The sequence below is a fragment of the Phalacrocorax carbo genome, chromosome 18 (genome assembly GCF_963921805.1).
Source record: "Phalacrocorax carbo chromosome 18, bPhaCar2.1, whole genome shotgun sequence".
Taxonomy (NCBI): Eukaryota; Metazoa; Chordata; class Aves; order Suliformes; family Phalacrocoracidae; genus Phalacrocorax; species Phalacrocorax carbo.
Genome location: NC_087530.1, coordinates 5,609,547 through 5,625,441, shown reverse-complemented (window position 1 = coordinate 5,625,441; position 15,895 = coordinate 5,609,547). Strand labels below are relative to the sequence as shown.

The 15,895-nt window shown below is 38.3% G+C and overlaps 1 protein-coding gene across 2 annotated transcripts in view; it reads right to left on the bottom strand.

Annotated features, from left to right (window-relative positions):
- Window positions 1–15,895, bottom strand: part of MED27 (mediator complex subunit 27) — a 95,124-nt gene that overhangs the window by 27,504 nt on the left and 51,725 nt on the right. For both annotated transcript variants that reach the window (XM_064468625.1, XM_064468624.1), the window contains exon 4: window positions 1,462–1,555. In XM_064468625.1, the coding sequence (XP_064324695.1) occupies window positions 1,462–1,555 (94 nt within the window). The remainder of the gene's footprint in view (window positions 1–1,461; window positions 1,556–15,895) is intronic.

Below are 15,895 nucleotides of genomic sequence, written 5' to 3'. Positions count from 1 at the left end.
TCTGATCCAAGGAAAATATGCATTCCACTGGTTCAATACAGGGCTGCTATCTTGTAGCAACTAATGTCCTTGATTTAGGGAGCAACTGCGACATAGAATTCACTAAATTACTACTGCTTGTAAAACGGGCTTCTTTTACAGTTACCACCCTTCCACCCTACCTTATTCCTTATCAGTCATATCCAAAATAATTTACCTGATTTCCTAATCATGCCTGAGTCCTGAAAAGCATCATCTATTTTCTGACCTCAAAAAGCCATTAGAAGTGGAAGGTACTTACTATATGCAAAGAGGGGCTCTAAGACAGTGCAAAGGGTTTCAAAGTAAGGAATTAAAGCCAGAGATTTTTCTATAGCAAAACAGTTAACTAAAGTCAGCTTAAGAGGAAATGCAAAAGCTTCCAAGACTTACAGCTTCCTAAGACTGCACTAATTAATTCAATTCTTTTCTGGAATATATTGTTCCACTTGGTGAATCCAACAATTGCAGATTAAATGTTTTAATGCCAGCTGTTTATTTTAACCTCTGACTCAGTTAATCTCTTGCAAATTTGGGGCTGTTCAAAGAAAGTTAATAACAGGATGTCAGACAGTTGATTAATCAAAACTAAATATAGTCACAGCTATACTTACTATAGAGAAATTAACAGAACCTTTGAAAAATACAGGCAAAAATCTAACCCTAATAGTCTTTTAAAGTCAACAAACTCTAAAACCAATATAAAAATCTCCACCTGTGTATACAGTGTATTTTCTAGTTTTATTTTAAAATTTGGCAAAAGATGCAACTTCTGCCTTTCATCCTCCTAGAGGAAAATCAGCATCCAACTGCTAAGCTACAGACTCCACTTCCATGTTGCTGTCTTATTGCTGTCTTAGAGTAAAAGCTTTAAAGACTTCTCTTGCTACAAGCACAACAGCTGCCTGTGAAAATTGATGTGAACAATAGCTTCTTCTGGAGTGAAATCTTGCTTGGTCAGGCAGAAGTAAGTCAAATGTATTGGACCTGTTTATCTCTAATCCAGCCTTTACTGCGCATTTACTTCAAAGGCAAATTCTTGACTTCATCATAAAACAGAAATTCACTGACCCAGGAACAATTTGAACAAATTTAAATCATATTGGTTTCCTCCTCCTTTTCTTCCTCTGACCACCCTTTTCCTTAATTATCACGATTAAGACTCAATCATCGCAAAGACTGCTGAAAAACGCAGGGAATACTTGAGTTTGCACTCTTATTTCTACAATCACATTTAACAATAAAAAGTAATAGATTTTTTGTTTAAAGATGAAATTCTTTTTATCACTCATTTGCCTAAGAGCAAGAAAGATCCTACATTGCTGTGACAAATGAAGAACAGTGTTTCCGAACCAAATAAAAATCTTTAATAGCCTGAATTTTAGGAACAGTAATTAAATCCCTTAAGAAATCCATCTCAAGGGATTAAATGATCCAACTTACCAGAAGCATTGCCGAGGTTCCATTTGGCCGTGATAGCTGGATTGACATTTCAGGGAACATCCTATCAATGCGATTGATCACATCATCAACATATCTACCAAACAAACCAAAACAACAGAATTAACACACATGCTCCTTGCCACAGACTCAGATTATTACTCCTTTTTAACAATGTTCACAGGACTTCCCTGAGTTAATTTCTCTTTGATACGTCCATATTCTTCAAAAACACATGCAAGGAAAATTCGAAGTTATAAGAGGAAACATAGCACAGCCCTATGTAAGCTGTTCTGAAAATTAATTCTGAAAAGTCTTAGTCCAAATCTGTTAGCCTCCAAATCTTGCCACCATATTTCTATACTTTTGCCTCACAGGGTAAAAGGATACATTATTACAGCGTAGGAATTCATAGGTGGTCACCTCCTTACCCTTTCTTTGATGAACTAAACAGGTAGAGGTTTTCTCAAAGTCTTCAACCAGTTCTTACAGAGGTCTTTTTTTAATCTTTTGACTTTATTTCATGCACTGGTGACTCTCAAATTGGCTAGTACATTCCAGGAGTTTCTCTGGGGTGATCAAACTCAGAGGTGAGATAACATCCTTACTGCTGGGTATAATCCCTCTGCTTGTGCAGGCCAAAGCCAGCCGGCATACTTGTGTCTTGGCTCCCCGGTATCATATTAAGAGCTGACATCCATTTACAGCAAAAGCTTCCTTTCAGAGACCTTGTTTCCCTGTCCCACGGACATGTCTCACATCCTTCAGCCATTCTCCTGGACTTGTTAAAATGCACAGTGTTTGCTTTAGCAGAGTTTACAAGACAATCTGTATCATCTATGCCCTAATCTGGCCTCCGGTACTACCTCCAGTTCTCCTGAAGGAGGCAGAAGGGAGGGGCACTGCTGCCTTGTTATCATATGCATCTACAAACTCTGCAACTTGATCAGACCCACAAATGAATTTATTGATAGAACTGTTTTCATGCTAGCCCACATACATGCTCTGAAAAAAAGATTCTGGAAAAATCGGCTGCCCCAGTTAGATTAACAGTAAAACTGAGAAATCTAATTATTTCTCTTTAACCTGCTTAAATAAAGGCAAAAAAAAAAAGTGGAATTCTTACTCTTCAAAGTTATTCCATTCTAATGGTAGTTGATGCCCCCCTGCCCGAAAACCAGTGAGATGCTATGCTCCAATTACTATTTTGCAAAGGATTAAAAATTATCAGAAAAAAAAGAAAATCAAGAAAGCTACACTTACACAGCTGGTAAAGTCAATCCACTTTTAAAAATAACAAAAGAATGGAATTAGCTATGACAATTTTGCATAAAAATCTTAATCCGCACTTCTCTTTGTGCAGGAAAAAAAGTTTCCCCATTCACGTGAGTGACTCATTAACAGCTTGCTTGCTGATAAGCAAAGTCAAAACATCCATAAACCAAGAACCTCCCTAGCCGGTGAGAGAGGAAAGCATAAGCAGTGCTTCAGGATGAGTAAGCGACACATCGACAGTACGCACCTAACTGATTTTAAACATTACTGAATCCCATACTTTTTTAATACAGCATTCGAGTTCATATTGTTTCATAAATGCAATTACTCCAGGCTCCGGTATCGCTTGTGCATGAATAGAGGTGACTGAGAAACAGGCAAGGAGAGATTCTGTGTCTCTTGATAAGTAGGTGGTTAGGAACGTGTCTTAAAGCCTCGCACACTATGATGCAGATTATTGCATAACTTAAATTTTCTAATTTTCCAAACTTAGGGCAATAATAAGTTAAAAAATGTCAAAATATGAAGTTGCATAAAACAAGGGCTGCTTACACACCAACAGAGTCTATATGCATTAAGGAAGCAAAATTCAAGTTATTTTCAAACATATAAACAACAGCTGGATTTAGGCATTTAATCTGCTTCTGAAAAACCCCAGGAGACATGTACATTTATTCTTCAAAAATGTGATCCAGGATGGATGGAGGTAACCAATTCTTCAACTCTTTCTTAGATCTGATTATTTTTTAAATGTAAAAATTGTCTTCACTGTGTGCCTGACTTGACTCAAACCCGACTGTCACCTTCTACTCCCTGAGCAGTAGAAGGCAGAACAGGGAATTCACAGGGAGCTTGTGAAGCCTTCCGTTTAAGTGAAATCACATGTCCAGCAAAACTGAAATGTGAAAATGTGTTAACCACCTCCTGAAAGAACTTAAAGATGAGTTACTGAGATACCTTGGGCTTAGAAGCCTGTTAATTTTGTACTACTCTTCATAAGTCAGGTGACAAAAAAAGAAAATTAAAACCACACACTTAAGGAAACAGAACATTTTACTTTGGCAAGGCTCAGCAGCTGTATCAGGACCATCCACACAGGTAGCCTTTTCCTTCTCTTCTCAGTCAAGAGGATGTGAGAGAAAATCCAAGGCTAATATGAGAAAAGAGCATTGATGCACATATCATTGTTTTGCCCCTTTGCCTTTTTTCAAGTAGACATCAGGGTTTCCTGAGGAATCATCGGAACAGAAGGATTCTTCAAAAGATGCATATATAATTACTAAATTAGCCTGACTACACGGCGGCCTCAAATATAAAATGACAAACAACCTAATCTTAGGCAAAATTCTTCTATAGATATGCCCTTCAGAGAGGACATCTGGTAAAACATCTTGCAAAAGGATGGATATGATAAATCAGATGCAGCAAAGTAATGTAGAAGTGTAACTGGTGACGACTTTGGAGAAAACTGAAGAACATATGATAAAGACAAGATAAAGTGCACTCCCGAGGCTGTCTGCAAAGAGGGTCAGAGAAAAAGCTGCTGTCTGGAACTTATTTTACAGAACTGAAATACATTAATTTTGTGCCAAAATAAGCAGAGTCACAACTTACACATCTCTGTCCAATCAGTTTTAGCTCAAAAAGATGATAGTTCTTATGTATGTTACAGAATCTCTTACACAGTCTTAGAGAAGCGCAGCAGTTAAGGATGGAGAAAAGTCTAATTTTACTTTGCCAATAAGCACTTCTAACTTTTAACGTACGTCTCAGTTTTCTCCTACTTACAAAAGATGCTGGTTGGAACAAGCATTTACAAACCCTGGAGAAATAACGCAAAGCGGGGAAAAGCAATTGGAAATAAATTTGCTCAAACATTTGGCATATCTTAATCTTAAGAGAAAAAAAAAGGAATTCTTAAAATTCAATACAAGCTGAAATTATATCTATATAATATATATTATATTATTATAATATATATATTATAATATATATATTATATATACTACCCTATATATATATAGGGTAGCAGCTTCCCCTCTTGTCCAAGAACAGGCATTATTCCACCTCCAAAGGGTTGAATAGAGCGTCTAGACAAACCCCTTCCCCATAGCTTCCCTATCATGCAAAGGATGCTCAAAAAGGTCTGAAGACAGATCGCAAACCACTGCCAAAGGTCATACTCAGTAACTACATATTCAATTACAGCACAGTATTTAAACTCTCTAGACAGAATTTCATCTTTCTTATTCTTGTAGGCCTCAAAAGACAACCCATTAATCCCTTACGATTGCAACATCCTAAGTTATTCCCATTCCACTCAAACAAGCTTCAAGTAACTTGATCAATACCTTCAGCCTAATCCAGACCTGTACGCACCCTAGTCAGAACAGAACAACAGACTTGACCACCAGGACTTCCGATCATTAAATCATATCAAATACTAAAGCAATTTTGCTAATGTAATTTTACTGGTCAGAGGGAAGATTTTTAAAGAAGCTTTAATAGCAGGTTTGTACCAACTTCCCTCTCCTATTTTTTTTCTCATCCCTCTCTCCTTCATGACACATATTCATAACTTTAAGGAGGTTTTAAAATTGTATTTCGGACAGAAAATCTTTATTTTAAAAATGATAATTAGTATCATTCAGAGGTATGCATCTGAATGTGCAACAGAACCCACCAGTAAGATCAGACCTGACATCAGATGCTCTTCAAGGCTATCAACACTATAAATTGTTATTTTCATTTTAATATAGTAGAATACCTTTTCTACAGAAACACTTCATTAATACCACAGAATTTAAAACACAACAATCTACTTCATTAACATTAGCAAGGACTAAAATGAATTCAAAATTTTGTATTCCAAATGAAGTCTTACTATGAACATGCAGAAAAAATCAACCCTAGAATAAATGAACAGAAATATTCTTTGAAAAATCTCTCTGCCATTTTGCCAAGAAGCGCATACATAAATCCTTCTGTCTGTGTTAGAGAAACAATGCCTGGGGCAGAAGATACTTTTGCAGCCAGTTAGAAAATACTGTTTATAAGGGACTTACTAGTTATGCAAAATGCTAAATGAGAAGTTTCATACTAAAACATCAGGTTGACATGGTAGAAATAATTTAGGAACCATCTCTGCAGATGAACGGCCTGGTAACAACTCTCTGATTCGCACAAAGGCCCCCCCAAAGACAGTAATTTAGAAAAGTAATTCATTATAAATGTCTTTCAATTCCACACTGGGCAGACGGTTTCGTTCTCTAATGTGACCTCTCTTTTTAGTGTGGTTTTTTTTTTTTTTAAATTTTTACTGGATTAGATCCAGTGATCCAATGTTAGTGTGATGTTTAACAGCTTAGACAAGATTTAAATAGCATTTATCCCACACAGTGTTTAACTTGCATGCTGTTCATTTTTTCCACTCAATACAACAATTTAAAGATTAGAATTATAGGTATTAACAATACTTTTCTTTCGGAAGAAAGAAAATTTTGCTAAATGGTCTTGGGAAGACAGAGAAGGGGGAGAGGGGAAAAACCCTCCACATTTGTAATATAAGAGAGTATAATCTTTCCTATACACTCAGTGGAAAACAACACATATGAGATTATGAGAAACTCTACGATTCTGTTAAATCTGGATTCACGATATTCTGGACAGCAATAGGGGAAACTCTCCACACATTCTCACTTAGTAGCACAGTATTTGCTTGGTCCCAGATTTTTTTTTCCCCAGTCACTATTTTGAACACAGCTAATAATTTATTTTCACATGCCTGATATTTCAGAAGCATGGGCTGGCCCTGCAGGCTTTTGCTAGCATATGTAGTGTCTGCTAATGAAGGCATCGTGCAAAGAGCTTGCTTGCACTCTACTAAGATCTATGGAACAGCTATTTTTTGCAGAGCCAGGCTCAATATGTAACTTAAGGCTTTTAGCAGGGGCAGGATTTTAAATATTATAGATTCTATACAGAGATTAAATAGTTTTCAGGCAACCTGATTAGAGAAATATTGTATTATAAAACATACAGGGTAGTCACAGTTCCAGTGTGATTTATTAATCAATGAATTAAAGTTTTAATTTGAGTCAGCTACCTGCTGAGCAAGTCTCTGCAGGTAGCAAATTCAAGTTGATAGAAGGCTTTTCAGAAGCATCAATTAACAATAGTTATTAAAACAGTGACCTCTGTCAGCTTTTGTGAAAAGACACTTCCTGCTTGGATAGGCAATGAAGAGCGTGAAAAGAAATTCAACAGCGCTCACGCTGAGAAAGCGACTTCAAGTCTCAAGACTAAATGAGACAGCTGGCACAATCCGTGACATCTGTACATCAATCGTGGAAGTGTCTGCTTCTTTCCCAAAATTCCACAGGTTTTGTTGGGGTTTTTTTAAATTGTTAATTCAGGCTCTTGCTCTTCTGTTCTCTAGAGCCTCTGTAAAAATGCCAGTGTTTCCCAGCTCCAGTACTAAAATCACTTGCTTGTTTTGACTAACTTCCCCTCCATCTATAAACTTCCTTGCCAGGCTGACTTCTCAGAGTTGTTAACACTGTCCTCCTGTCCTTTCTGAATAAGGTGCTTCAGTGGTTTCCTCTCTCTTCTCACCCAATTTCCAAGTTTCTGTTGGTGGAAGACTCCAGCCAGGCTCCTCCTGGCTCATCTTGTTTCCTTCTGTTCCCTTCTCATCTGCACACTAACTCGGTCTTCTGCTACTCCTCCAATGCCTCCGTCCTGCTGTGAAATCTTTATTCATGATACATTATGAAGGAAAAATGTTACCTTTTCCAAATAACTAACTGACTTCCAACTACCATAAGGCAAGTTGAGGGCAGAAGGGGCAAACGTGAGTCTCTCCAGTTATACACAGCTCTTCCATCTTGGGGCTACAACATATCATCAACATGAGGGAGTTTCGGCACTGGAACGTCTTGGTAATATGAAGTCACAGGTGTGGGAAGAAGGCAGAATGCACAGCCTGTAAGAACAGATTTGCTAAGAGACCTTGGACAAAGGTCCTAAGGTACAAATTCACTAAGATTCATGCCCAATCCTGCAGTGGAGAAGTGAGACAACACGCATCTGAAAGTGCTGGAAGATTCAACTCCAAACCTGAAAGAAGGCAGATTTCCATTTATTCTTCAAGTCAGCTCGTTTTCAACTTTGCTAAGGATGTTATTTTGGTCATAGAGGAATTATGTTTTATTATTGAGTGGATGCAAAAGATTAAGTTATGTGCCTAAATAGTCTAGAAGTGTTTATATGTAAACACAGGGTGGTCTGCTTCAAAAGCATATGCACATATAGCTGTATCAAACACTTAACCATCTGCACTTCTCACTCACAAAAGGCCAAACCTGGTACAGCACTTAAGGATGCATGTGAAGCCGTTTGGACAGTTCTCTAGAAGCCAAGACAGAGTGTTTAAGGGTTGGATTTACAAAGATGTTCAGAAACCTAAGGCTGTGATTCAACAATTTTCAGTCTTCAGCACCAATAGTGCCATAAGGCACTGACACATCCCCTCCCGCGCGCTGCAGTGTACATCCCCCTCAACTGTGCTGTGCTGGGAGAGCTGGATCACACAACTGATCTGGTTTAAAAAAAAAAAAAGAAAGAAAAAAAAAGGCAAAATGTATTAGTTTAAATCTAAACCAGTTTCATGATTCAGCTCCCTGGTGCGGCTGTACACACTGTGTGCCAGCACACTTCGTGCTAGGACTGTGCACCTTGGGCCAGGCGTCCTGTACACTGGGGTCATTCTATTTCAAGAATAAAATACTTTATGGTAAAATGTGTTACTTATACTGTATTGTTTATACAACAAAACAATTCTGAATTCTTCAGTGCTACTATGAATCCACTGATAAGCGATGTGGTGTAAACCTGCGAGGAATGCCCTCAAAAGGCATGAGCTGACAGTGATGGTACAAATGCACGCAGGTTCTCATGCTGAATGCTCGGGAAATGCAAACCTGGCCCTGAATCAAAGTCTCCGGACATCTGCACATATAAGTTAAAAATGAATACCTCCTTAATGCACTCTGAAAACACACATTTTGTCACTGCACAGTTTTTTTAAGATAGAGCAAAAAGACATCTGTTCACAATATCAAATTCCAGTGCACCACCTTAAAAAGCGTAACTTTAATAAGGAAAACTTTATGTTACAAATAGAGACCTTGCAGTCAAATTCCCATAGGTATTTTATCATGTTGTTGAAATAGCTTTCTTTGTACTTATATGGAACGCTCTTCAAAACGTCTTTAATTCACAGCAGCAATCAAGAGAGGAATATGGATATTAGAATGTGTGAAAGCTGGGTAACAAAACAAGCATGCATCTACTTTACAGTCATCACCAGGATCTTGTCTGAGCCTGTTACTAGTCTGTGCTTTATGGAAAACATTAACTCTTTTACATATACCTCGAGAGGAAAAACAGCCCTCCCTAACTATGCAGCATCGGTAGCAATAGAATTTCAGAAGCAATACTTCACAGCACGTATGTATTGTTTATACTTCCTCTTCATAAAACTAGATGTTGCTCCACAGCCCAACAATAAATGCTAAGAACAGTAGTTTTCAGGGGCCTGGATGAGAATCAGAATTATTATATCAGTGTTTACCTACAAAGATGGTTCTTGAATTACTCCTAACTTGTCAAGCAATTTATGCCCCACCTGTTAGCCCAAATTTGCACACGCACATACATGACTCTGCACAACAAAGCTGTGCCGAAAGTGCTCAGGGAAACTCAAGCCAAGAGATCCAGCCAGCCTTCAACAAAAAACAAAAAGGAAAGAAAAGAAAAAAATGCTTGCACAAACTACACACAGTCCCACCCCAGGAGGTTTCAGAGATGGATAATCCCCACCCTCTCTACCACCTGTGGTTCAGCAGAGCTCATCTGAGGTTGCTTGGGTCTGTGCTGTAAGGCGAGACCGCCTCTCCAGCACTCTCTAGTCAATCATGCAGCGAGGGAGAGAGGGTTAAACTGTGACATGCTGATGTTCAGTAAACACCAGACGGTGCTTTGACAAAGGCCTCAAAATAACACATCAAGTTCAGTCCTGCTTCCAGACAAGGTGACGGTTTCCAGCCCACCTGCCCAGCCAGATTCCCAAACGAAGTAAACGGGGCTCCCTGCAGATGGGGAAGGTCCCATTGTGTGGACTGGCCACCTGATGGGATCCTGATGCTGCACATTATTCCATGCTGTCATTTCTGAACTGAACCTTCTAAAGCTAGAATTCAGTATTTTGTAACATGTTATTTTCAGCTCTGCTATTGAAGAATTACTTCAACAGCAAAGTCGTCTCTCTTTCTTTCTTTGTGCTTTATTTCTCCCTCAACAGAGGGGCAATTACAGTACTTACCTCTTTTTATGAAAAGCAACAGATGATGCATGATACCTATTATATATTCCATACCTATCAAAAACAGTGAGATTTTACCTTTGGGTGGAGAGATTGATGAATAGGAAACATACCATGTTTTGCACAGTTAGACCTTTTTATACACTATGCTGGACCATATAACTAGCACTGCTGGAAGGAAGAGAACTTAGTAATCCTTTATGTTAGGCACATCAAGTCCCACAACTTAGGGAAGGCAACAGAACTTCCAGAGGATGGGAGGAAAGGAGGATTAAGGATATGACCCTCTAGGGAATGGCTAACATATCAAAACAGCAGAGCAGACCATTTCATAAGACAGGTTTTGTTTCTATCAGTTAAGTTACCAAAGCCCTGCCATTTTCTGCTTTTAAAAAAGGTGTGCCCTACTTAAATCACACTCTGATAGTCTGCAGGAGTGTGTTTAAAACATTCTTTAAATTCACAATGGCTCAATACTCTGAAAACCTGACTCATCCGTAACATATGCTTCTTTTAACTTCAGCTAAAAATACAATAGCTTATTGTCTCTCTCATGTTAGCACCTAACTCAAGGCACCAGCATGCGTGCCAGAGCTTCATTACTTATTTCATTATTTAATGCATGTGTAGTGTGTTGTACAGTTATTGACTCTATCATATCCAATGTTTCATGACCTGTTAGAAGCTACTGGGATAAGACAGTCAACTTTTATGCAAAATGGTTTAAAGCTAAGACTCAGTGCTGTCTGTTACCTTGGAATCTGCACTGGACTCTTGTTAGCACGGTTACAAGGTTTTGAAATCTGCTTGCAAAATACATCTAAGCCTGAAGGAGCCCCAGGCAAGAGAAAAGGCACAACCAAAAAAACTATCACAGACATGAGGCATTAAAAGTATGGCCTCTGTTATTTCATTCAAGTCCTCACAGTGACGTATTATTATATTTCTGATTTCTTCTGTTAGAATTATATTATTCTTATAGAACAAGATGTTGGAACACACAGGACTAGGAAGTAAAGACTCAGATTTTAGGCCTCACCAACAGACTTCAAGCAGCCACTCAAAAAGAGCATCCACTTCAAGATCTAGTGCTTTATTAAATTATAAACTATGGTAGAAACAGACAAATCTTAATAGCCCTAGTTCTAAGGGTACTTTGGATACTTGATATCAGCCTTTAACAACACTTAAGATCAATTTGTTCTTCTGTAATTAATAGGGATGTAAAGGTGAAGAAAAAACCCAGAAAAGATTAAATACAGTAACAAATGATCGCTTGTACAGCCCAGTGCAATTTATTACACAAACTCCTACCAAATACCAATTTAAACTTTTGTGATCCCCTACTTAAGTTTTCTTGAGGGAATTTCATAATTAGTCCTGATTTTTTTTTTCTTCAGGATTATGCTCTGACCAAGTATTTCGATCTGCCCGTGGTACTAGAGATTTGATAAACCTCTGAGTTTTCAGATAGATTTTTAAAGACTCCTTCAAGGTCATCTTTACACTCTAGCACAAGTACAATTAGACTTGTAAACTCAAGACTCTCTTGTACAAACGTTTTGGAGACAGAAGCCCTTCAAAATACTATTTTCTAAAAAACACACTGTCATCATTTCTTCCTCCAACATGACAAGCTGTTCCTTAGGTTGGGATTTTTACAGGGCTCACAGAAATTAATTGCGTGGCTTCCACTGCAAGTCAATAATTCCCTTCAGCAAATTCTCCCCAAAAATTTTCACTTTAAACACCACCACCACTTAAACACCAGAGTTGGTGAAAGGAATGGGCTTATCACGGAGTTACTCTGGCCTTGCCAAATACAGCCCAGACACCTCAAAGCAACTGCAGAAATTTGCTACGCTTTTTTTGCCATTTCCCTACTCTTGTAATCAGGTTCTTTCCCCTCTGACGTTATTTCCCCTCGCACACGAGGATCAGCGTGCAACCACAGCACAGATCAGACAGGCTTTATGTTCACTGTGGCTTTTCAAGCGCTGGAGTCGCAGCTTTGCCTGTGTTCCTGCACTGTGCAGAACAGGCAGAGCAGAGTTTGAAGTATTTCTCAGGGCTGAAACCTGGACTAAAGCCAAAGTACCACCACAGTATGCAAATACAGTTCTGTTCATGAGTATATCCTTACACCTGCATCGCTTTACATGACCTGCAGAGCTTCCCTAAGAAGTAAAACATAAACCGCTCTAGAACTACTGTGTCCAGGGCTATCAGGGAGAAACGTTCAGCCTATTAAAAAAAATAATACAATTCTGTTTATGTAAGTATACTTATGAAGAAAACTGCCTAAGTGAAAAACAAGGACTGAAGATCTCCTTAGGTAAATACCAATATGATTACTAATGCTGCCTAGCTTTGTTCCTAGATACATTTCCCTAATTCTGAGCATCCATTTCACAAATATTGGGCTCAGAACTTGTAAAAAGCAAGTTCCTTTAAGGAATGTCAAGTTGGTTACCCAAAGTAAAGAGATTCAAATTGTCAGCTAATTTCTAATAGTAAATAGGTACAGATTTTTAAAAAGCCTCTCTGCACTCACAGTCCTTAATTAAAGAGGGGGGAAAAAAAAAAAAAAGACTGCCCTCTGTAACATGAATGAGTGGCATGAAATAATCCAGCACCGGATGGGACTGCACAGGGTCACAAGTGAGAACTCAGACGCTGCCAAACAGCAGCTCAAAAGTTGGGCTACAGAAGGGACAATAAAATGCAGACTCTGAAGACAATACCAGCCCGATCAACCTTTCCTAATCAGTTGCCGAAGTGACTCGCCTGTCTGTCAATGACAGTGTCTCTCAGCAGGGAGTGGTTTATTATTCTAATAAGATGCTGCAATAAAGAGAGGGTCAGCTATGAATCACTACCATGAGAAGATTTAATTAGATTTTTACACTGACTAAAGACATTCCTTGCACACACACAAAATTTAAAATATGCAGATAAATGATAGTGTATTTTAAGCCAAGGTTACTTTTGGGTTTTTTGTTTTAAACTTACTGTTTATATTTTCCCTTTCCTTGAGACGCTGTTCACATTACACAGTTACACTGTCTAGCTTAAAGGTTTCTTGGGAAAAAAAGTTCCATAATTTTTTTGATTAAAAACTCTCTAGGCAAATCTGAAGTATTCTGCCCAACGGAACTGTTTTCCTAGGAAAAGGTCTGATGATAGCATAAGCAAAATACCACAGCCAATTAAAAACAAAAACCTGCGCTTCATCACAGAGCAGATGCTACAGAATAGTTTGATATCAAACACATGTACAATATATACCAATGTATTATTGTAGTATGGTGTTTTAATTAAAAATATACCATATAAAGAAGCGAATGGGACTCAGTGTTAATACATACAGCTGCAAACTATCTTTGTTAGCAGACAGAACTTTTGAGTAACCTTATATCAAAGATTTTTCTAAAAGCAACCTGAGGCAAGTTGAAGTCAACCACGGGGGCCAGGGCTATTACAGCTATTTCGATCATTAGGAAACCCTGATCTCAAATTCACGCTGCTGCCAGGATACAGGTTCACCCAGTAACATGACAGAAAACTGTATGATTAATTAGCTAACATGTAGCTACTGAGAGTCTACTAGTTGAAGCTGATGCCCTACAGAAACAGTGAAAATATTACCAAACATCATCTATCACCTCAAAAGACTGTCCTGCAGTTATATTTCCAAACATCAGTGATTTTGCAAATGTTTCAAGGGAGTGCTCCATTCAAGCTCACTCTGCATTCAGTACTCACTGCACTGATATGGATTTCTCTATTTGACTTCTGCCTAATCATTTCATTATTCTTCACTTTTTGCCTAATTGCAATCAAGTTTTCTGTAGATTCAAAACACAAACACAAAATACAATTGCATCGATCTAGTGTCAGACATTCTTAATAGCATTTTGTAGGTATTTTTTAAAAGGAGACAATATCGTATAACTACTTGGCAAAAGACGCGAGACCAACGTTGCACAACATCTCTGAAAAGGAAGCACAAAGATGGGAAAGCTGAAAAAGACTGACTGAAAACAAATCAAATGTCGTTAGCGTTACATCCTCAGCTGCACTACTGAGAGGTTTGCTGCTTTGACTGTCTTTCTGCAGCCCATCCCATTATACTGAAAATAGACTACTTTGTAAGCTGCAACTAGTGAGAAGTCAGCAACAGCAAAACGCAGAAAATATGGGCAAAACATAGGGCTCGTTTTACTCTTCAAGGGCTTAAACCAAACCCCAACCCCTAAAACATTACCTTAAATACAGTGTGTGTACATATATCTCACAGTATCACAGAGCAGTCAAGGAGCACTTGCTATCCTCGCATGCCACAGCGTATCCATCAGTGCTAACCAACGCATCTGGAGAGGCTCTATGCTCAAATCAGAGTTGAATTTTTCTTAATATATCCTATCCTTCACACTCCGGAGATGGAAATTAACTACTTAGTTAGGATCTGAAAGCAAAGGAAGTCAACTATTTGGACAGACCTTATGTGAGAGAGAAAACCTCTTCAAATCCTCTGAAACAACCAAAAAGAACAAGTTAACAGATAAGGAAATGTTTGAAACAACCTAAAAACTAAGCACCGCCTAACAACCAGGTTCTCTACGAAGCTTGTTTACACCAGCATTTTAAGATGTGCAGAGAACTTCAGCAGAAGGTGTTTGAGATCTGCAAAATGCAGATCTTTAGGGTCCAGTATATACTTACACTTTAACAAAGCAATTAATAGCAAAACCAAAGAGTGGTTCACTTGCATAAGAGCTTGCTGGTGGAGGAGGATGCCTAAGACACAATAAAAATCAAGTGGTTTAGGTACATACAAGCATAGAAATAGGTGATTCAACCACGGTACTGCAGACAGATGCAAAAGTAGATAGCAGGAGAGAAAGAAGGATACACTACAACGCTCAGGCTCCAATATCAGAGTTTCTATCCCTGTTGATGACTTAAAAACAGAAGGAAGACAGCAACTGTGGAACAACAAAAAGAAATTAGTAGCAGCAGATATTTTAGCTGTACTAACAAAAATTATAATTGATTTTCTGTCTGTGGTCTTAAAGTCACTATCTTTGCACTGGAAATAAGTTTTCATTTTCAAAGCATAATCACACGTTAAAATAGTTCTACCTGGCATTTTCTGTCAACAAGCTCATTTTAGAAATGGCATCATACAAGAGCCACAATTGCTGTGTCAAGAAATTTGTTTAACTTCCTTAGAAATACCTAAGATTAGATACTATTAAATTCCCTTATTGTCTGTTATGCTGTAAAAAGCACATTGCTGAAGTAAGCTTTTGTCTCAACGAAGAGCAAATTTAAAAGTAGAAAGGATCATGCAAGCATCAACATGTAAACAGCTTTTAAGCCAAAATTTTAAATGAAAAGAAATTGTACAAATATTATTTAAAACACAAGCAAACCTCCTTGTAGCCCTCCTTTTAGTTAACTCACCTGATTCTCACTGTTTTTTAAACAGGCTACTATAATCTACGTTACTACTTAATGCAGATTCTCCAAAAATATCTGCTTTCTCTCTCCATCAGCCACCTTCCCTCAAACCCTCCTTAGAACAGGTTTATTTTCAAGATGGAGGTTTTCAGCAGACCTGTATAAACAAGAACAGCACTAACTGGACCTCCAGAAGGAGGTGAACTGCTTTGATGATAGCTACAAGTGTAGTCAGTCTTCCATCCCTGGAGGTTTTCAGGATTCAGCCAGGCAACCCCACGGCTAATCTGATCTAGTTGTGACAAGAGACAG